This window comes from Phaethon aethereus (assembly GCF_964289735.1).
Source record: "Phaethon aethereus genome assembly, chromosome: 6".
Lineage (NCBI taxonomy): Eukaryota > Metazoa > Chordata > Aves > Phaethontiformes > Phaethontidae > Phaethon > Phaethon aethereus.
This window is the reverse complement of record NC_138580.1, coordinates 24,824,466-24,847,040: the sequence shown is the minus strand read 5'-3', so window position 1 is coordinate 24,847,040 and position 22,575 is coordinate 24,824,466. Positions and strand designations below refer to the sequence as shown.

The 22,575-nt window shown below is 42.3% G+C and overlaps 1 protein-coding gene across 2 annotated transcripts; it reads left to right on the top strand.

Annotated features, from left to right (window-relative positions):
* Positions 1–13,041: 13,041 nt before the first annotated feature.
* ATP5MC3 (ATP synthase membrane subunit c locus 3) lies at positions 13,042–16,298 on the top strand (the record flags this gene model as incomplete). Of its 2 annotated transcripts, none has more annotated exons than XM_082001389.1 (4): positions 13,042–13,080; positions 14,062–14,124; positions 14,501–14,694; positions 16,080–16,298. In XM_082001389.1, 4 exons carry the CDS (start codon positions 13,042–13,044, stop codon positions 16,192–16,194), a joined length of 411 nt encoding a protein of 136 aa, XP_081857515.1. In that variant the 3' UTR covers positions 16,195–16,298. The 2 variants fall into 2 exon arrangements, with proteins under 2 accessions (XP_081857515.1, XP_081857514.1); XM_082001388.1 differs by having other exon boundaries at positions 14,062–14,139.
* Between the last annotated feature and the right edge of the window lie 6,277 nt (positions 16,299–22,575).

Genomic DNA, 22,575 nt, shown 5'->3' with positions numbered 1-22,575 from the left:
AAAAATCACTTTCTAAATTAAAATCAAAACCTCACTTAGGAATTTCACTTTCTTTGAAAACTATTAAGAATACTCATGAGTCGCATCTATAGCTTGCTTCTAGCACAGAGCTATAATGTAAATAAAGTTTCCTCCACTCTTTAGGGGCTGGTTCTCCCTTGAAGCCTGGATAAAATCATTCCGATAGCACCTGAAGGATCAGTAGAGGATAGCACTTCAATTACAGGCAAGAACCTGGGCCAAAAAGGAGCTCTCTCAATTCTCACAGTGCTCATTACCTTTGGCTTTCTGCCTTAACAACTGGCATATACTATATCAGGTGTGTAAAAGTTCTGTGTGGTTCTTACATATTCTCCATGCTTAGCCTCACTTGGCAGTGCTCTGCACCTCCTCCTCTGCTGCCTTTCACCTTGTGAAATCATTATGTCGTTTACATTTACCTAAGGCAGATCCAAACCACTTCTGCATTACAAATCTTTGCATGGCACCCTCTTTGCCAAGGTGTGAGTGGCCACAGTAGGGGCAAGGAAACAAAATTCCTTGCCCAAAATCAGAATTTCTGAGCTGCAGACTTTTAACAAAAGTTGTACAGCTGAAACAAATGCCAGTGAGTGCTTTTCAATGCACTGTTCATATGAGCTTATAAAAATCACCTTTGTGTCAGTTTGCCAGTGAAAAAATACTCTATGTATAAGGTGCACAAATCTGGAGAAGTCCAGAGGATAAACACAAACAATATTCTGCTTTTGCATCTGGTTTATATTATAGTATCTAATGTGATAGTATAGTAGAAGTAAAGAGTGTATGGAAGGATTCTAACACTCAGTTACCGCATCTGTCTCTCTACATTATCATCATTAGAGTGTTTAGATGCAATTTATCTCCCTTTCCATTTTGAAAGATTCATGTTCCCTCCTATCAACTGGGCATCAGCCCAGCCGTGATGGGTTGTGTCCATGGGGGAACACCTTCAGTTCAACACCTGCTATTAGCCATCATCAGCCCAGCAAGCTCTGTTTGGATCATTTATATGTTTGCAATCCTTAGCCAAGGAGGGAAGGAATCGGTGCATGCTCCTCCAATATGGAAACAGGAGAAGAAACTAGGGGAGAGAAAAATAAAGGCAAGTCCACTTTTCCACAACTGACAGATTTTACAGCTTAGACATATGGAAATTTAGCAAAGCTGGGCTTTACTGCCATTTTAATTAAATATAAACAGAGAAGAAGGATGCTGCTGAGGTTACAGCCATTAGTGAAGGCACAAGAGATCAAGAGTAAGTCACTAGCAACTACCACAGTCTGACACTGGACAAATCAACCTCTCTGTGTCCCAGATTTACAAAATAGCTTCTGTATTTAGACTTCATGTTCCTCTGGGCACGGATTGGCTTTTACTACATTTTTCCCAGCATCCAGTACCCTGAGGCCCTGATCTCAATGAGGTCATCTGGTTATTAACCTGATACAAACAGTCCCATCTACGTGTCTGCTCTCTGGCCTAGATCTTACCCCAAAAAGCTGCATGTAAAAAAGGAACTGAGGGAAAATACCTAGATGAAGCACAGAAAATTTTCCTGTCAGGTCAAAATCTTAAGAAAAATATCATAGCTATTTCTGTTATGTTAGAACCAAATACTTTAACACTAATTAAGGCATAATGGGAAAAGTTGGAGCTGAAGCAACTCCCTTTGTTGTCCAACTCTTAGGCATTCATGGCAAAATAAAAAAGCACTAAGGTGATCAGAAGTTCCATATAATTGAATTCCATCACTGTCATTTAAAACAAAAAAATGGGGCACAGAGTACTGTTGCAGTGCATACTTTGTCATATCTGGTAACTTGTTTTGGAGATGGTTGTTAAAACACGCTTTGGAGGAAGATACAAGAATGCCTGTTTTCTCAGTCTTCCACCAAGGAGAATAATGTAGGATGGTCTGCACTTCTACTAGTCTCATCTTACTGGGATGTGTAGGTGGGTGTGATGCCTGCAGTATGCGTAGGCATTCTCACGCGAGTTTTAATCTAGAGTCTAGCCTGCACAGGCTGCAATGACACATCCAGTTGCAGTGTGCACAGATGTTGGATACAAAAGAAGTCTAATTTGAATCAGGAGATCTGGGTTCTGTTAGTGACTCTGCTATATATTTCCTGTATTGCTCTAGGCAAGGCATTCAGGGCCTGATCCAGCCTCCATTTAATTCCACAGCAGTCTTTTCTCTGGCAGCACTGTGAGCTGGAATAGACTTCTAGCCTATCACTTTCCCAGGCTCTCCATATTCCTCAATGGTGCAATAACACCTATGCACTCCACGGGTATCTGATATGGCTTAAACCATTTGCCTCTTAAAGTGATTCGCTACTTAGGCATAGCATGAACATGCAATTGAATCAAATTCTTCAATCAGTACTCTAATAAGCTTCAATCAAGTAAACACATAATGGAGAATTTCAGGTTCTGTGCCATTAGGTGTTGATAGGTACTTTTAAACATGCAAGAAGGTAAATAACTTCAGTGGAACTACTTAGGGGCCTAACATTAAGCATATGCCAAAGTACCTTGCTCAAGCTGTATTGTCTATTGTTAGCCATACACATGTGCTCAAAATTAAGCATCTGCTTAAGTGTATTGCTCAACTCATCCCTAAAAGCATAATACTCATATGCTTTCTAGCATAGCATACACAAACATTTGAGCCTAGAAGATACCAAAAATAATCGACATTTGATTATATGAAATGTCACAAATTATTACCTTTATCTTTCTAATATATCTAAAGAAACACAGAAAATGTAAGGCTGTGTAGCCCATGCTAATTTCCAGGAATCTTGCTTATGCTATAACTCTTTACTTTTACATAACATTGAAATCACAATACGGATGTGTATTTTGAAGCAATTGTGTTGGTGGTCTCTTCATGCTTTCTGAACATCTAACAGCTAGCTAAGCAAACACACGTGACTGATTAAAAGAAGAAAGGGAACTATTTTTACAGGGACCATTAAACTTTAACTGCCATCTGGCAGGGAATGATTAGAGAAGATTAAAATTAAGGCAGTCAACACAAATACTGTGTGGATACCTCAGGGAATTAATGTGGATAGAAGACGGTGGACTTGTGGCTATGTTAAGAGACAGACAGAGAAGGAAGTGGTGAACACATCCTTTATGACTGCTGCCCTAGTGGCCACATTCATAGCAACAGGAGCAGAGAAAGAAGAAATCAAGAACACCTGGGAATGATCAGACGCTTGCTGTCATAAAAAAGAAAGTTAAAGCATTATACAAGAGCCACACCATTCTTGTTCCCGAACAAGTCAGGAAGGAAATTTTTATTGTGGAGGTGTGTTGAAGTTGGCAGGTATTTAATATTCAAATTAGCCTACTATCTTTACACAGGCATTTTAAATAAGGTCTGTAATAAATCTTTTAATTGAATGACCTTACAGAACATGGACCTGTGGTTGATCTAACTGAACACTGGATGTCACTATTTATACACACTATTAGTCATTTTAGGGGCATTAAAAGCACAATCCAGCCATGAATCAGAACAATCCAGCTGTGGCTTTTTCAAACTAGCTATCTTTAATTACTGGTGTTCTTGAGATAGCAGTTTCAATGAGCCAAAGATTCCAAGCTGCTTAAACAAATGCAGGTAATTTTTTACAACCACTCCACTGTCTGCCCTGTCTATGCTGCTGTTAGGTGCTCCCTAACAAGAGTACCATGACCAACTTCATATTTTATGGGAAAGATTTGAGGTTTGGATAGAGAGATAATGAATGGACTGGCTGCTCAATGTAACATCTCGCAGCTGAGACTCTTAACCAGACAGCCAGATAATCGTCTCGTAACTCTGCTGTTGTGACTATTAAGGAACAATCAAAATTCAGCTCACCCAAAACCACAACAGCCCCCACATGAGGCAGCTCCTGGTCTGAGTGTGCTGCAGTAGAACTTTCTTTTCACCACTCAAGAGTTATTGGGTTGGTAAACCCCTGGTCCCTCAAGCATCTGCCCTAAGGTTTCTCATTCCATGGCACTAAGAACATACAGCACTTCTGCCGCTCTGCCCCCCTTCCCTGAGGGACAGGTGATTTCCAAGGACTACAATTATTATGAGGGAATGGAAAACAAATCAGTGCTAACAGTCCAGAGGCTCAGGTTGGCTGCCAAAAAGACTAAGGACAGAAGACAGGTGAGAAGAGGTAAAGATTAGGAGCAGTTGATACAGTGATGTACTGTGCAATGAGACTGGTTTTTTTTGTTTCTTCAGCTTAACTCAGTATTTTGAAGTTTGACTTTTCAACAGCATAGGAGAAGCACACTTAGTGTACTTCAAAGCCTATGAAATCTTGTCAACTGTACCTGATTTCATAAACTTATGCTAAACAACACAAAAAAGAACAGGAATGTACACGTTACTACTCTGAAATGTACAGTCAGTACAAATGTTTGGTAATTTTAGATCTTAATTCTCAACAGAATTTTCCAATATATTCATGTGTCTACTTATCACTCAGCGTCCTTGAAAATGCAAGGACCTTTAAAAATTTGACTGTTATGCACATTCTTAAATTCAATATTCTTGCAGGGAGATGTAAAATATAATTAAAAACAGCTTTAGGTCCCTTGCTAGTAAAGAAAACAACTGAAAATATCACTCATGATTTGCAAAAATACATTTCTATGCAGGACGTGAACATGGTCTTTCCTAGTGCTATACGGCAAGCATACTACTGTAAAAACACTACGGGTGTTGAAGGGGTTGCATTTTTTGGTTTCTTTTCCACAGATCCTGGATGGATGGCGAACTATCTAAAAGTCAGTAATCATGACTGGAAATGTATGGCTGGAAATTATCTGCCCTGAATCTTATTTTATTCCAAATATTCTTTTTGGAGAAATATTCTGGTCAAAATATTCTTTTGCTTAACTACAAAATTATATTTTAAATTTGAGCATAGTGGGCTGTCCAGGGGGGCTCATGAACAGGTTTTGTACTTTCCTAAGCAATTTCTAGCCTTATACAGCACAGAATAATTCTGCTAACACAAGTAATCTGTTCAGTGGGGCAAAACAGGAGTCAAGTGCAGCTATAATATATTAATATGCCACTAATGCTATATATAATATATAATATATAATATATAATATATAATATATAATATATAATATATAATATATAATATATAATATATAATATATAATATATAATATATAATATATAATATATAATGTATGATATATGACACATGATACATGATATGAAGAAGGATTACTATATAGTATATAATATATAGTGTATAATATATAGCATACTATAAAGTATTATCTAGATTATATATTATATAATATAATATATAATATTTGTGTATCTTATAGAGAGCATTATATAGTCTATAAGTTTAATAAGCAGTATTAATTTTGCTGTACATATATGCCACTTTACAATTGTGTGGGGCAGAATATGCCTTCTACACAAATCTGTTCAGAATCTGGAAAGGCAAAAGCTGTGGTGCAGGAAGGCAATGCTCTATCATTCGCTCCTCAGAATATAACATAGACACAAAGCAATCAATGGCCACCTGAAAAAGCATTACAGCTCTGGTAAACTTCTGCAGTTTGTTGCCCCAGCTTTGATGCAGAAACCTGTTAAGACTGCTCAGAGCATATAACAGCCTATGGCTCTCTCCTGTTAACAAGGTGCAGAGTATTCACTCTCCACATGCAAAATTCCAAGCACTGAGACAAACTGAAAGAGAAATACAGTAGACATTTGTTGATTTCTTTTATAATGCCCACAAGCATCTACAGATGTGATCCCATGTAATGAAGCATGTGGCCTTAAGCTGGAATTATTTGCAAACAGCAGGATCTCCTGGCAAAAGAGATGGCACTTGCTGTGTTATGAAAGCTGTCTCTCTAAAGCCATGTTTGGTTAGCACCTATGCCCTGTTGAAATTGGCATAGATAATTCCGAGTGGGAACAATGCCAGCACAACAGATGGGAGTGAATGCAGGCGTGCCAGAGAACCAGTATGTTCATCAAGTCTGAATATTAGGGACAGAGTCCTTTCCAAGAATTTAGAAGCTGCAGGCTGTCCAGAGTTTCCGTACTTCAGGTATAGAATATAAGAATATACGAACTCTTTTGTAACTATGAGTGAAATTAACTATAGTAATTTAAAAATAGCTCATCTGAGCCACGCAAAGTGTGACAGTAGTCAGCTGAATTAGAACAACTGTTTCTCAGGATTCAGACTGGCACCAGGTCCTAGAGGGCAGAACTTGTGCATCAGAGTCAAAATGATTCCACAGGTTTTCTGCTAAGTGGTTCAGATTGAAGAGCTTTCGGACATTAATGAATATTCTTCATTGATACAGTGCCTTTCAGGCATTTCACTTTTGTGATCCCAAAGCAATTTGCAAATGTATGAGAATTTAAACTCGTAGTTGGAAGGTACGTCATTTACAATTAAGCAAATGAATCTTGCATGTATTAATGGGCTATAGTCCCATCTCCCCTCCCACCAGGGATTATAAACTGGAACTATACTTTCTGCGGAGAGGGTGGAGGAAGACAAAATCCTTCTGTCACAATCCTGACAGATACATGTGTACCCTTCTTTTGGTCTTTATATGGCACAAATAGCCATAACAGATCAATTACCCAAAACACTAATTTAATCTCCAAACAGGAATTAGTAATTCCTGTGTTTTTTGAGCACCTGACAGCTACCTTTCCTATTTCTCTTTTCAGATTGTGAAATATATTGCCCCAAAAGACTTGCCTAGGATTATTTAAATGATTCTAAGAAACAGGAAGAACAAAAAATCTGACAAAAGTAGTTTAGGAACTATTTTTTAAAAAACCTTAAGAATCTGGTGTTGCAATTACCCCTGCACAAAACGTTTGTACTTTCAGAAGAGCCCGCTAACAAAACATGCCTCCATTTTGGGTTTCTTCAACTTCAGCAACAAAAATTTATGGATACTTTTGGAAACACTGGCTCTAATATGGCCAAAGTCTTGGCTGTCTGTGCTGCTATCTAGATCCGTGTTTTATCAGAAAGTATGTATTGTATGAAAGGTGTTGTAATAGCTTTGCTGATGTTGTGTTCTAACCAGTGCAGCTAACAGTGTAAACTTAGAGCTGAACTTGTTTTTGTTAAAAAGGTGTTCAATAGCATTAATAGCAATAAAAAGCATTGCTGAATTCATTTTCATTTAATCCAGTGATATTCTGTAAACTAGAAATCTATGTATGTGTTATCCACTCAACTGACTGACCATTTTAGATATCAGCTGGTTTTTGCAACATAGCAAAAAGGAAGCCTGAACCAGCCTTGGGAAATACATGAGTCATCTGACTAAGATAACTTAGTTAAGGGAGTTTATGTTCTAAAGCAATACATGAAGAGGTATTTTCATTCCAAAGGTTCTGAATTTTCCATGTATTTATAATAATTATTTTGATTAAACATCACCGGATTGTTTTATTACTGCTTTTCCTCAAAAATAAATTTCTAAAAAATACTGGGCAGATACATAATAACGATTTTTAAATACAGGAAAGCTCACCTTGAAGGTGGCAAACCTGACACACATGGTGTAATAGCTGTGAAGCATAATGTGAAACTATTAATGAACCTAACATTTCCTTTTGCTTTGAGTTATATTGCAAATACAAACAAATATTACATTAAACTATGAAATCAGAATTTTTTTAGACAATTTATAATTTTTTGCTGATATGTAAAATTAATTTTAAAAATAGGGGATCATCTTCTACCTTGTGACATGCTGGGTTTTACAAAAGCTTCGCTGTATTTTTACACCTTTACACTGTTGTACAGTATCCTGAAGCTAACCAGCAGAACCTGAATGCTGGACAATAGGGTTTGTTATCAAGACCGAGAGCAGCTCCAGCACTCTTTTCTGGCAAGGCTGCCTTGGAGCCTTGATCTCACTTTCCACCAGAATCCAGTAGCTAGGATGAAGATAAGAACACCTCTTTTCCATGCTGAATTTCTGCTGTAGCAGAATGGTTTTCCTCTTGACAACACCCCATTTAGATATATAAGGCTATGATAGTAGTAGACCCTACGTATATAATAATTGTGCCATTTAAAGTGGATCTTAGAGACCCAAAAATGTCATGACAAAGATTATCAAGATTTTTGTTTCAAATTGCATCAATGGTCTCAAAAGTATTAGCATACTTTCAGAATCTTGCTAAGTATGAACACGGTATGATGTTTGTGGTTAATGCCATCTGTTTCTAGGACTCAGGTGTTACAATAATCAATGGACTGTTAAGCAGAATGCTCTACAGCCTAAATTAGCTCTACTTTGTTAATTGCCTTCAGGTCTTTACTAAAAGGAGCTGTTGAGACTGAGAGAGAACTAATTTTAGCAAAAAAAAGCTTGGGTAAGTACTCTGAGGGACAAAGATCACTCAATAAACAGATTCTCCCTTTCCCCTGTAAAGGAGAAAAAACTTTTATCATCTGCTTTCCTATAAAGCATGACTTCCAATCCAACCAACTCAGCAACTAAAGCTCCCAGAATTACTTATGTCAAAATTTGCCAACTACTAATAATCAATAAGATAAACAGGTATTAAGACTGCGTTACTGTTGTGGTTTAACTTGGCAGGCAGCTAAACACCACACAGCCTTTCGCTCACTCCCCCTGCCGCAGTGGGATGGGGGAGAGAATCGGGACGGGAGGGGGGGGAATTTGTGGGTTGAGATAAAGACAGTTTAATAGGACAGAAAAGGAAGGGAAAATAATAATAATCATAAGGATAATAATGATAAAAGAATATACAAAATAAGTGATGCACAATGCAATTGCTCTCCACCTGCTGAATAATGCCCAGCCAGTTCCTGAGCAGCGACCCCCCAGCCAGCTTTCCCTCTGGCTTATATACTGAGCATGACGTCATATGGTATGGAATATCCCTTTGGCCCATTTGGGTCAGGTGTCCTGGCTGTCCCCTCCCAGCTTCTTGTATCCCCCCAGCCTCCTCCTTGGTAGGGCAGTATGAGAAGCTGAAAAGTCCCTTACTTAATGTAAACACAGCTTAGCAACAGCTAAAATATTGGCGTGTTATCAACATTATTCTCATCCTAAATCCAAAACACAGCATTATATCAGCTACTAGGAAGAAAATTAACTCTATCCCAGCCAAAACCAGGACAGTTACCAAGAGAATTTCCACTTAAAGCAGAACTGTCTAATAATTTCACTCCTTCTTCCCAGAGCTAAATTGGTTTAAATATTCTGAAGCATATTAATTCTGCTCTATATACCTTCTTTCCACAAGCCATTGCTCCAATTATCTCAGAGGACCTGTGCAGTCCTGAACGGGAAGATGCAACCACACAGTTGTGAATGGAAGAGGCAGGAGTGTAAGATACTCTCTGGACTGAAATATGGGCCAGGCTCTGAAAACACCTGACTTTGTAAATCAATATCAATCAATGCCCTGCAAAGTACATCATAAACCTGGAAGTTCTGGAGAGCTAACCCTGAGGTAATAACGCCACTTTACCTTTTAAAATATTTCACAAACGTTAGGGCAATCTCAGGAGGCCTTTGATCTCATTTCATCCTTTGGAGCTCTTCCAACAATTAAGGGTTATTGGAATACATTCGTTTTCCAAACATATCTCCCCTTCAAAACAGATTTTTAAAAATGACTAGTATGAGTGTGTAACATGCTTTGAGGTAATAATCCTCTGCTGGGAGATAAAATTTAACCTGAAGGAATAGGTTTTGATCTAGAAGGAGAATTTTTTACTTAGGCTTTGGACAATGGGATTTCTCCTGACTAGCCAAGAGTTCTCCTTTAGTAAATACAGAACAGACATTAATCTTTTACAAGTTATTAATAATAAATGTTGAATTCTGACAGACCCTTTGGTGCAAAGCACTCTGGATATACTCATTTATTCAGCATGGTACAGGATTTCACAGAACCAATCTGCAATTGCCATTGCACATTTCCTCTGTACCTGGAGGAAAACCAACCCATATCTACCAGGCAGATATGCCAGTTTCAAGGACCCGCGCCCAGTTTCCTTATTACCTGCTTTCTGGGCGGCAAACTGGACAGATACAAGGCTTGATAGATCTCTTAAAGAAGTCACCGGAAAAATGCCATTTGTATACAACGTCTGTTCTGCTGCTACTCATGTGTTGTAACAATCACAGTCTGGTATGAGTAGACAGCAATTCATTTCAGGGTTGCAAAGTGAAACTGCATGTCACCGTAGGACTGATCCATCACATGGTGTACCTAGGAAATGAGCTGCTCAGCAGTGAAGATGAAACAGGCTGTTGCTTTTCTGAAAATAAGGACAAAATGACTGGGAGAATCTTCATGGTTTCAGGATGAGTCTTCAGAAGGCATGGGAAATCTGGGATCATATTTCCTTTCTGGGAGAGGGAAAGGCTACACTAGCGAACCACAGCTAGTGGTCACTTGCTGCTCTTACTGCCCTGACATAATCCTGGCTCAGCAGCAGGGGGACAGAAGTGGAGCAGCTCTTTAGGCACCATGTAATCCTCAAACAGCTGCACTGCATCTTCTGTGCCAGAGGCAAAATGGGGAGGAAACCTCCTCTGGCAGCCTTGGCTACCGCCCACATGCATAACTGGTCCTGTCCAGGAGAGACAGATGGAAAACTGGGGATCTCTTCTAAGAGATTTTGGGAGTTTAAGATAAAATTCCAAGTAGAATAGACTTTCAGAAATGTGGTGAGCAATTAGAAATTACACTGCTCTTTAGTGCACCCATGCAATTCTTTGGGGACCTGGCAGCAGGTCAACCAGATAGGAAATGGCATGAGATTAACAGAAGGTTTTTTTTTTTTTATGAAGATCTGCTTGAATTAAGCCGAACATGGTCCCCGGAGATCAATAACTGCTCTTCTAAATCCTCCAGAAAGCAACAGCCGAGTTGCGTGTAAAATACCGTATCAGCTGTTATGCCTTAAAAGCAACAATAAACAAGTGTTTAATGGTGGTTTTGACAATGTTCAGATCAAACAGCTTGTGAATGCATTTTTTGCAAAGCATTTCAGGGTGGGAATTGTGACAGAAGAGGGCACTTTCTTCGTGAAAGAAGATGGTTGCCATTTGACACTTTTTTGAATCCATGTGACAGCACTGTGCATATACAGGAGCATAATGTCCACTTTCTTCTCCAATCAGGAGAGCTGTGGGAAGATCCATTTCATGTCTGGAGGTCCAGACCACCTGGTTCCCAAGAAGAAAACATATACAGCAACATGTTACATTTAAGTCATGCCACCAGTAGGGCATCCAGGTTTGCTTTATGGTTTTAGTCATAGTGCTGGAAACGTTTGTTACCACAATGGCATGTAGATTGAATTTTTAAAAAAAAACAAACAATTGAGTACAACTCCACTGTGCCTGAGGATCAGAAGACGCTCCAGTATAGGCTATAAGAGCAACATTATTGTTAAAATTAGCATGCAGAGTTTGAAAGTGCCTATTGATCATGCTTGCTGGTGGGTGCTCAAGTTGCTGATACGGAGTATGTCTCAGCTATGTGGCACCTGTGGTTTAATCAGTGACAGCAACATCAATAGTCCATGTAAGTTTGCAGGAGGCCAGCAGCTAACTCCTGAGATGCTAGGCTCTGCTCCCATCCCTAAATAAAATGTACATATCCTCTTACTCTTCCCTTCGGAGGCAGTTCGTAGCACACAGACTATTTTAGAATTTAAATTTCTTTTTATGGCACAGGTTGTACCAAATAAAGATTTTGCAACAACTTAAATATGTTTCACAGAGTTTTACCCAAAACATGGATTTTTCTGCATTTTTCCTAGTTGGTACAAATCCTACTAACAGTAGGAAACGACCATTAAAATAATGATCTCCCATATCAAGCGAAAAGCATGAAAGAACGCGTTTAAGTGGTTAAAGCAGGAATCTCGGGAACACATGCTTAGCTCAGTAATGATAATCTTGTTTTGATTAAGTTTGACTATAAAGGATTTTTTCGTTTACTTGGGCGAGAACCTGCTCACCATGCAAAAATAACTAATTAAATAGTGGGGACTTTTTGGACGCTTCAGGGGTTCTCGGATGCGCCCTCTTTTTCTGTGAAGCTTGCCCCGGTGGGACCGGAGGCGTTTTGGGTACGTTTCTGCGATTTGTGAATGTTCCGCACCCTGACAGAAGCGGCAGCTCCAGCCAGGCACGAACACCGGGATCGGCTCCGCCTTCCTTCCCCAGCCTGGGGAGGCCTCCCCGCGCCGGCCGCTCCCCGCCAATTACACGCTGCGGCAGCGTCACGCCTTCTTCCCCTCAGCGGAGCAGGCCGCAGCTGTTTAATGCTCTCCCCATGAATGGACTTTCTCCACACCGCGAATCGCTGCGCCGCCGGGGCGGAGCGGCCTCGCCCAGCCCGCTCCTCTTCGCAGGCCCTCAGGGTGTCAGCCGGCGCCGCACCTAACCGCGGGGTTACAGAGGCAGCAAGGCCGCCGGGCTGAGTCTACTGTGTGGTGCGCAGCTCTGGCTAACGGCCCTAACGGTCACATCAACAGTCCCAACTGCCAGTCTCGCGCCACAGCTGCCAGCCAGTGCCACAGCTCTGCCGCCGCGGCCGACGCCTGCGGCCCTCGCTCGCTCCGCCCCCCGGCTGCGTCCCCACGCCCAGGCGGGTGCAATCGCAATTGCGGCTGCGCCGGGGCGGGGCGGGGCGAGGCTCCGCGCGCTGTGCGCCCGCCGCCGCTGCCAATAGAGTCGGTACAAAGTGACCTTGGCGCGGCGCCCCCCCCCTTCCGTCACGCTGCATCCGGGCGCTCGCTGCCGGCCCTGCCGCGCCTGCGCAGAGACGCCCCAGCCCGTCGGCTCTGAGGTGCGGCAGCCGGAGCGGGTGAGTGGCTGCGCCGCGCCATCCGCCCCCATCGCCGTCTCCGCGGCCCCCTTACCCTCTCTCTCTCTCCCCCCGCAGAGACACCGGATTGTGACCCCGGGACGCCGCCCGCTAAGATGTTTGCCTGCGCCAAGCTCGCCACCTCGCCCTCCCTGGTGAGTGGGGGCGCCCGGGCCCGCGGGGGGCGCCTGGGCCTGCTCGCCGGCTGCGTCCCGAGCGGCAGCGGGGGCGGCGGCGGCGGTCGTGGGGCGTCCGGAGGTCTGGCGGGCTTCTGAGCCCCACGGCAGGCCCCTAGGGCGAGCCGGTATCGAGGGCTGCTCGCCCGAGTGGGAAGGGTGAGGAGGGGGGGCGAGCTGCGGCAGGGCCGGGTTCTCCTTCCCGCCTCCTTGGCGTGGGCCAGGCCCCTTTGCCAAGGTGAGGGGCCTTCCCACACGAGCGGTGAACAGGGAGGGCAGCGCAGCGAAAAGCTCTTGGGCCTGGTGTGCTCAGTTCCTTGCTGTAGGTCAAACTCCAGCCTGTTACTTGTCCTGCGCAAGGCCGGGATTTTTTGCCCTTGCAGAGATAAGAGACTACCTTGCTTCAAAATGTCCTCTCTAGTCTGCAGAACGTCTCGCTTTGCATGGTGCAGGCACAGGTTTCTCCTGCAGGAAGAGCTTTGTGCAAGAGCCGATATGACCTTAGACTGCTGGAAGCCCAAGGACACATGCAGGCCGCTTGTGAAAGAGGATTCATTCATTTATGCCTCGCTAGATTTAAAAGCCTAGGTTATGTCTATGCATTGTGGAATTCATTTTGATGGGTTTTGTTTATTCATTTCAAAAGGTATATCACTGCCTGCTGGTCTGTCTGGCTTTTTTGTTGCTGTTTTGCTACATTTTCTGTCAGTATAGTGCAGGTGCACTGAATGGTTTAGCTCTTCACAATAATGTATCCTGAAAACAGTGTTATTGAATTGCATGGCAGTCAGTGTTTGCTTCTGTATTGTTTATTGCATATTCAGCTGTGCAAAGATTGCTGTCTTTCAAGTAAGACAAATGGCTTAGTAGATAATAGCATTATAATCTTACGGACTATTGGATGGGAACAGCTGTGATCAAATATTTCTTCTTTTTATAGCTTTTTTCCTCCTCTTTCAGATCCGTGCTGGATCAAGAATCTTGTACAGACCAATTTCGGCATCTGTGTTGTCTAGGCCAGAGGTCAAGACTGGAGAGGTACCTTATAAACAAAATTCTGTATCTTCCTAAATTATCTGGTGAGCCTAAATGTCCTCAACCTAGAGTTCACTTGTACTAACTCAAGCATCTATAGTGTGAAACTTGCTTTAAGTCAAACACCTAATAATACTTGTTGCTATCTTGCTGAGAAGTCTTTTACATTTAAAGTTGATTGCTCTCAGGTGGAATGGGTAACATGCTGAAGTTTTTAACTCTTAGCTATAGTTTTATTGCTTGGAAGAGGAACTAGACATTGGATCTAACACAGCTTTTAAAACTGCAGAATAACACTATCAAAATAGTCATAGAAAATGGTCTGTGTCTGAATATAATGTTTTTTCATGTTTTGTTTTCTTAGGGCAACTCAACACTTAATGGGGCCCAAAATACTGTCTCCCGACTAGCACTTAGAGAATTCCAAACTAGTGCTATCAGCAGGGACATTGACACTGCTGCCAAGTTTATTGGTGCTGGTGCTGCCACAGTAGGTGTGGCTGGTTCTGGTGCTGGTATTGGAACAGTCTTCGGTAGTCTAATCATTGGTTATGCCAGGTAATCAGTCTCTCTTTTATAAAACTTGAATTGCATGCACATGTATCTTGAGGCAGCACCTCCAGATAAGCTGAGCTGTAGTAACTGTAATCAACACTGTTAATGATAAACATGACTAAATACAGTCATATGAAACTGTAGTATATTCATCAGGATGGCTGTATTTTTGAATTCAGAACTTTGTATGCACTACCTGGAGAAGAGACATGAAAGAAATGAGATCATTAGGCTTGGTCAGTGTTTCAGTCACTGAAGTCCAATGTTTCAGCATTCAGTTCCAGAACTGAATTAGAAATCTAGCCTGGATCTTTTCCCATGTGAAAGGGGAGGGGAATTCCTAAAGAGAAATTGTATAAAAATTGGTAGTAAGTAATGTGAGTTTGTATGCTTTAGAATTAGTGATCAGGATTGTTATTTAGAAAAGGGTACGTAATTCATCTTTATAACACATTCAGCTTTGCATCTCAGAATATGTAATTACTTTATCAAGTGAGTAATCATTCCTTCTAGAAATCTGAAGTGGGTGAGGGTGGGGATTTTATAGTAGGGATGAACTTCTTACAGATAAGTTTACAATGTTCCTGTGGTAGGAATAGTTCACATGGTATCATGGAAGAGCAGAACTGATACAGGCATAAAAAAAGCTTTACTGAAGGTTTCATGTTCTTCATTACTCTTTCAACAAGTTAAGACTTAATTTTAAGTCTAATTGCTTAAAGACTTTTAAGCCCTACTGAAGACAAGGAAGTTCACTTTCCACTTGAAGAAACATAAGTGTTTTCAGTACAAAACTAGTGTCTCCTTTTTTGAATTTGACATAAACATGCCGATAAGAGATTGTAGAACATTACTTCATGGTATTATGTTGAAGGTTTTTTTCTCTCTCCCACACACTTCTTGGAGGGATAATGCATTGCATTTTTGCAACAAACTGCTCTATTTCTTTTTTTTTTTACTCTAGGTGGTTTCAGTTCCTGTATTTGTCTGAGAGCTACTTAAAATGTTATACACGGACTTTCTTGGAATACAATTCTAATGTCACAGTTGTGAAATAAATTTATAAAGCATAGTGCTGATAGTTTCCACATGGGAGAATGTAGAGAATTCAAATTCAAAAGCATATGTGAATGTAGTCACAAAAACTGTACTCATTTGGAAAAGCCATATACAGTCTACATAACCTGAATCTAGTCTTAATTGCCAAGTCATTTGTCTTCAGTGAAATCCTTACTAAAAATTACTTCTGCTTGGATTTACTGGATTTTCCTGTTATGGAATCTATGTCAAGGAAATATGAGGTTCTGAATATGCCAGATGCATTAAGCTGTATGAAAAACATCTTAATTGTAAAGTTAAAAAGGTCTTACACCTTTGCTTTCTTTTAGAAATCCTTCTCTGAAGCAGCAGCTGTTCTCATATGCTATCCTGGGATTTGCCCTGTCTGAAGCTATGGGTCTCTTCTGTCTGATGGTTGCTTTCTTGATCCTATTTGCCATGTGAAAGGAGATCTGCCTGTAATATTGGCATTGGAATGTAACGGCATTTTATGGGACTCCCAAAATGTTGGTGTCATGGAAATTGATGCTATTTCCAAAGTCATTTCATTAAAGATAACAACTTTAACTGACAACCTGTTGCCTGCATTTATTATCTTTCTCACTAGGATATCTGGAAGACAGCATCTTGTCATTCAGTCACCATGCATTTCTCCTGATAATGACATACCACATTGGAGCCTTCAAATGACAACTTCAAGTCAAACATTTTATTTATTAATATACATAGGAGTGTCACTTGTTTGTTAAAATTAGTGGCATATCTTTGAAAGATCAAAGGATACACAGATTAAATGTAAGGGCTATACTGCTGGCCTTGTTCCTTCATTTGTTTCAAGCTTACCAGAGCTGTTTCTGTGCAGTTTTGGTTCTTTTTCTCAGGCTAGCTGGCACATAAGGTGTTCTGGCACCTCTTGATAGGACTTAAACACAAATCCATCAACAGTGATAGGAAAGATCTCTTTGCATCAGTTTTCAGTTATGCTATAAACTTTTATAACTGTGGTAAAAATTTTCCCCTTGGTTCTGAGCAGTGTGCCAGTTGAACTAAACTAACTACTGCTTTAGATTGGTCCAAGGCATTTAATTGGGGCACATTGATATTATACACTTACTTAGTTACTGCATTCTTGGCATCACCTAATTAGAAGGGAGAACTTCCAGCTTCCTAAGTTTGTAAAGTCAGCTTTGCATTATCTCCGAAATTCTTTTTAGAGCAGTAGGATCAAAGCATTTTTAATAAAGTATCTGCAGCATCAAGCTTTGCTTCTCACAGTGTCTGGCTTTTAACAATCTAAATGCATTTATGGTGGTGTCTATACTTAACAGCAACATACTGTGTGCTACTATATACTAATCTGGTGGGGGTTTGATGTCATCTCAAACTATTGAGCATATTAAATAATAGATTTGATCATTCAACAACTATAAGCTGAACTTTAGAAAAAGGTGAGCAAGTTTGTTATGAGCTCTGTCATCTTGCTGTTAAATGTGTAGTTACTGAATTAAATCTAGGGAACTTTTTACTGTAAGCTGCTTATCCGTAGGGAAATGGATAAATTACTAGTGGCTTTCAGATCAGTGCAAGGTACAGGTAAGACCTTTGGTATTTGAATTTGGATGAGAACAGATTAGTGTTCATGTAGTCTAACTTGGACCTAGCATGAGGACCTGCTTTCCTCATAGGTTCTTAGAAGACAATGGTCATCTTCTCAAAAGAATTAAAAGTTGCCATGTAAATCCTTTCATATATCTGAGGTTTAGGAATGAAGAATATGCAGGATCTGTAAATATTCATCTCTAGTACAGTATTTATTAGTAGTGCCTTGTATGACTACATCTGGAAGTGGGTTTTTTGCAAGGCGAGGGAGGGGTGGGAGGTAAAGCATGTTGCAGTTCTCTTCCATGTGGTCTATGCTGACGCTGAGGATTTTTATGAACTTGGTATTCTCCGTTCTCACAAGCTATTCTGTTACAGAGCTGACACAATGCATTTGCCCTGGTTGAAAGGCAGGTAATGATTACTAGAATTCTGGACTAACGCTCATCTGTGTACTGCTGCCTTTCTGGTGGGTGATGAACTTTGTTTTGTTCTTTCAGTATTGTAGACATCTGTGCAGGCATCTGAGGTGGCAATTCATATTTCCTACTATCGTGGGCTAGTGTAGTGGACTAGCTTAATTCAAGCTTCAGATTTCCATACCGCTGGGATTTTGCTAAACAAGAATCTTCAAACTTGCCTTGGTCAAGCCTAGCTCCAGCTCTGTTAATCATACTTATCAATTTGTTTATGTATAAAATGGTTCTGATGAGTTACAATTGTGTGTTTGGTGTAGAGAGTTCTGGCTAAGCTATTGCTCCATAACCTCAATAAGAAAGCCACCTGAGTCACCATGAGCTACTTGAATCAGCTTTGAATAACATTAAATTTCTGTATTTACATCCCATTTTTTCCCATGTTGTTCAGCCTATCAACATGTACCCTTTTCCCTATCATCAGCCTTGTCTGAAGGGCAGCAGACACCTCAGGTGACCGTGTATATAGATGTAAAACCTGTCTATTTTCGTAGTAGCATCTCCCCAAGCTTGTTACCTTTTGACTCAGACTGGTGAACATAGGCCAAACCCAAGCAAAACTGCTATTAGGTTATGTCAGTCTTGAAAGAATAGGTTCTCAGTGTTACAGATAGAGACTAATCAAGGTTTTTCGAAACATTGCAACAAACCGTCATGCAGGGGATTATCATCCTTATAGACAATAAGGGGCTTATGAGCGATGGGCAGATTTTTACATCTTGGCGATCACAGGACACATTGACTCCCTTTCTCTATTGCTCTATTTTCACTGCTCTTGAAAAATGGGGCTTGGTTTCAGAGGTTACTTGAGCACTTCAACAGCTCCGTCAGTTTAAGTGGTCTTACAAAAAATTTTCTCAGTTTTCCTAAGATGTCCACAAAAGAAACAACTATAGTTGTGTAAAAGATTAAATGTTGTGGGTTTGGGTTTTTTTTAATAATTCTTTGCAATGATTGGGCTTCTGGGTAAGAGTTTACATCAAGAAATCTTTTTCATAAGTCAGACAAACTAGATACAAAGTTCCATGAGGTGATACTGTAGGCTTCACTTTCCTGAAACCTTTGGCAGTTTTTTTTGACATGGCCCATGCTGACCTTAGAAACTGTCAGTGTGGGAAGATTAATGTTGTAGATTCTCGAGATCCAAAGACTGTTCATGTTTCAGTGTTGAAGATGGAGCCAGCTGGAGCGGAGATCTTCATTGTCACTGAATAACTACTCTGCCTGCTGTCCCAGTAGATCAAACATTGTACCACCTGTGATAGTGATGTACACAACAGTTATCCTAATGTATAATGAAGGAAATATTTGTTGCTTAATTACATTTTAAAATTACTGCTTCAGGTAAAAGTGGTTCATCGTTTTCATCCTGCTGCTTTCCCTCTGTTTATGTTTTGTGCACCAATTTCAGACTGAGGAAAGGCAAAGAACTTGCAGTTCTGTTCTCTGTTCAGGACTGATGCTGTGTGATGTGATGGTAGATCTAAACCACTGAAAAGTACTTGTTTCCAATACAGCTCTTAGTTGCTCTGTGAAAAAGGAAGTACGATCTCTGTTCCTGTCTTCTCTTTGCACTGTCTTGCATTTGAGCCCTTTGCAGCATGCTTACAGTAAAGGATAGTTCCACCTCAAAGTAAACTGTACTTTTATGCATGTTTTTTGTCCCACCTTACCTCAGAGAACTTGGCAAGAGTGCTGTCCTGGTTTGTACAAGCAACTTACAAGGAATGAAACGTACTATATCATCTTTTGCAAGTTCAGGGAAACTTAGACATAATGTAATTTACTGGAACAAATAGTTCTTTTTTAGAAGTTTGTTTTTTTTTTATTCGTAGTCTCATACTCTCGGGTCAGTCTCTGAACAAGACAAATGATACACAGGCACAGAATTAAAACTTCATCTGTGATTCAGAGAACATACAGCCTAATCTGTGTTGCCACATATGATATTTTTAACTCATCCAAAATGCTAATGACTTCTGTGTTATATTTAGGTAAAGAGGCTTCCATGCTGCAGAACTTTTGATACCATGTTAAATGAGGTGAATGTTCAGTGGAAGTATGAGTTCAGGCACGCACACAGCTCCTGCTGGAAGAGATGTGCTGTGTATGGAGACTGGGAAACCAAAGGAATACCGCTTGTACGTGGTTCTGGAGGGCTGATTATTCCGAAACTCCGATGTGACAAGCACGTCAAGCACTGTCACTGAGCAAAGCCTTGCAGTGGTTTAGTCTCTGCCCGCTTTCTGCTGCCTTCCTCTAGCAGCAGCTGCCCGCCCTCCTGCAGAACCGGCAGCAGCGGACGGGTGCTTCATCCTCCGAACTCCCCGTCCGGCATGGCCGCACGAATCCTCCATCAGCAGCAGCTTTACCCAGCGCGCGGGAGCGCGCACGGACACTGCTTGTCTCGGCTGTCGTGGCAGATGTGGGCCCTGGCAGGAGCGGGGGGGCGGGAGGTTACTGCTCTGAACACCGGGTAGTTGTTTAACGCCAATAATGAAGCTCCGAGGCGTGAGAGCTGCCGTTAGCACCGTACGCCGCTCATTCGGGAACCAGCTCCCCAGTCGCCCGTCCGCGGGCGGACCGAGCCGCGCCTGCTCAGCTGCCGCCGCGCGCCTCGGCCACACCCAGGCGCTTAGCGCTTCCGGCCGCCCGTCCCCGACCGCCCCGCCGACATCGCCCAATCAGCGGCGCGCGCGGTCCTCCGCCCCGCCCTTCCTCGCCACGTGATCCGCACCTCTCCGCTGCCCGCGGAGATGTCAGCTAAGCTATCGCGAGAAGTGACGGAAGCCTGTGGGGGACCCGGCCTTTAATGTGCGGTTCGGCCCGCGTTCCCGAGGTGAGTTTGTAAACACTAGCGCGGCGCGGCCCGGCGGCGGCTCCTCCCTCCGCGCTGCGGCGGCGCCCGGGCGGGCGAGCGCACCGGGGGCGGAGGGCAGGGAGCGGCCCCCCTCGGCAGGAGGTGGGGGATAGCCGGGAGGCAGTAACATGGCGCCGCCGCTCCTCGCTACGGCAGCCCCCTCCCCCACAGCGGCCTGCGGCTCCCGCCGCCCCTAGAGCCGGGGCGGGGCGGCCCGGCAGGCGCCGCGGAGACCGTTACCAGTAGAGAGGTAGGGGTCCTCGCGGACGCCCCGAGGGAGCGGGGCGGAGGAGGCGAGCGGGTGAGGGGTCTGCAGCTCCCCGCACCCGGAAGCGGGCTGCGCCGCCGGGGCATCGCCGGTACCTGCCCCGGGCCCGGCCCGCAGCGGCGGCGGGGCGTGTGAAAGGCAGGGGGGAGGCCGGGAGGAAGGGGGCAGCCAGGCTCGGCCTTTCCGCCTCAGCTCTGCTCCAAAGAGGCCTCTCCTTGCATCCATCTTCTCCTCTGAAGGGAGATCTTGGTCCGTGCCCGGTGCTGGTGCGGAGGGTGCCGAGAGGGCAGGGGGAAGGGAGAGTCTTGCGGGGGAAGGGTAAGAACAGCTTTTCTGCACCAGAGGGAGGTGTTGGCATGCCTGGCATTTGGCTATGGACGTAGACCTTCTGGACCAGTTGCCCCATTGAATTTGCCTGTTATTGTGCGGTATGTCCCTCGAGTTAGCTTAATACAAGGTCGCTGAAGCTTTCACGTGAAAAAACACATCACAGACCCTCGAGCAGTGATGGCTGCACGATGTTTTAGGCAGAAATGTTTTATACCACAGTGCAACTTGGTGTTTGTGGAGTTGGGGATATGTGTGCTGCCATGTTGCTTCTGCAGTCTTACTAATTCTGCAGTCATTCTGCATCCCTGTTCTTGGAGTGAGATCCATGGGTATGTTTCCATGTCCCATTTGTGCACTCTGTGTCACTCGTTTGCTTTTCATTTATATTGCTTTCTCCCAGAGATGTTTATCTTCAAATAGTGATACTGTCACCTGTTTCCTTGCACTAGAATGAGAAATTCTAATACCGCTGGAAATTCTGAATCATTTGCTACTTTCCAAATAGTGACCCTGAATATGGCCAAAGGTGTTTTCCACCTTATAAAATAATATTTTTGTTTTCTTCTTCTTATATTCTACTCATGGCAGTGAATGTCATGTCCCAAGCTCTTGCTGAGTGTAAAGCTAGATAGAGTTAACAAAAACAAATGTTCCTGAAGTTAAGGTCATAGTACTGGTAGGTCTGTGTTAGATGCTGAATTCAGCACTAGCTGATAGGATGAGGAGCGCTTTTCCTTGTGGTCCAAGTTTTCCATAAGTGTCTAGACATGCTTTATTCATCCTTCCACTGAAACATAAGTTACTCTGTATTAATGGACATCCAGTTGCAGGCATAATTTCAGAGGGACAAACTATAGTCAAGTTAGGCGTTCACTTGCATTCTCTTAGTGTTTATAATTCCCATTTTTATTCTGGAATGCAGAAAGTTGTCTTATTAAACAACAAAACAATAATTGTCAGGGACTGCTTGTTATATAATGCATCAAAAGAAATGTGGAATAATTAAAAAACCTTAATGTGTACATGGAGCGAAGCAGCTTTTTTTAAAATCCATTATGAGCTTATGTTTTAATACTGATATTGCATGCTAATACTTAATCAAATAGTTGATCCTTTGATCTTCTTCACAGTGCAGTTCATATTTCTGCCCTGACTTGAATTCTAGAACATATGAACATGTTTGGTATGTCTCTTTCCGGAAACTTCTAGACTATGCAGCATCTAACATAAGGTGCTTTCAGGTCTTAAATTTGATCATACGTAATTTTATAAATAATTTTGGTTTTCACGCT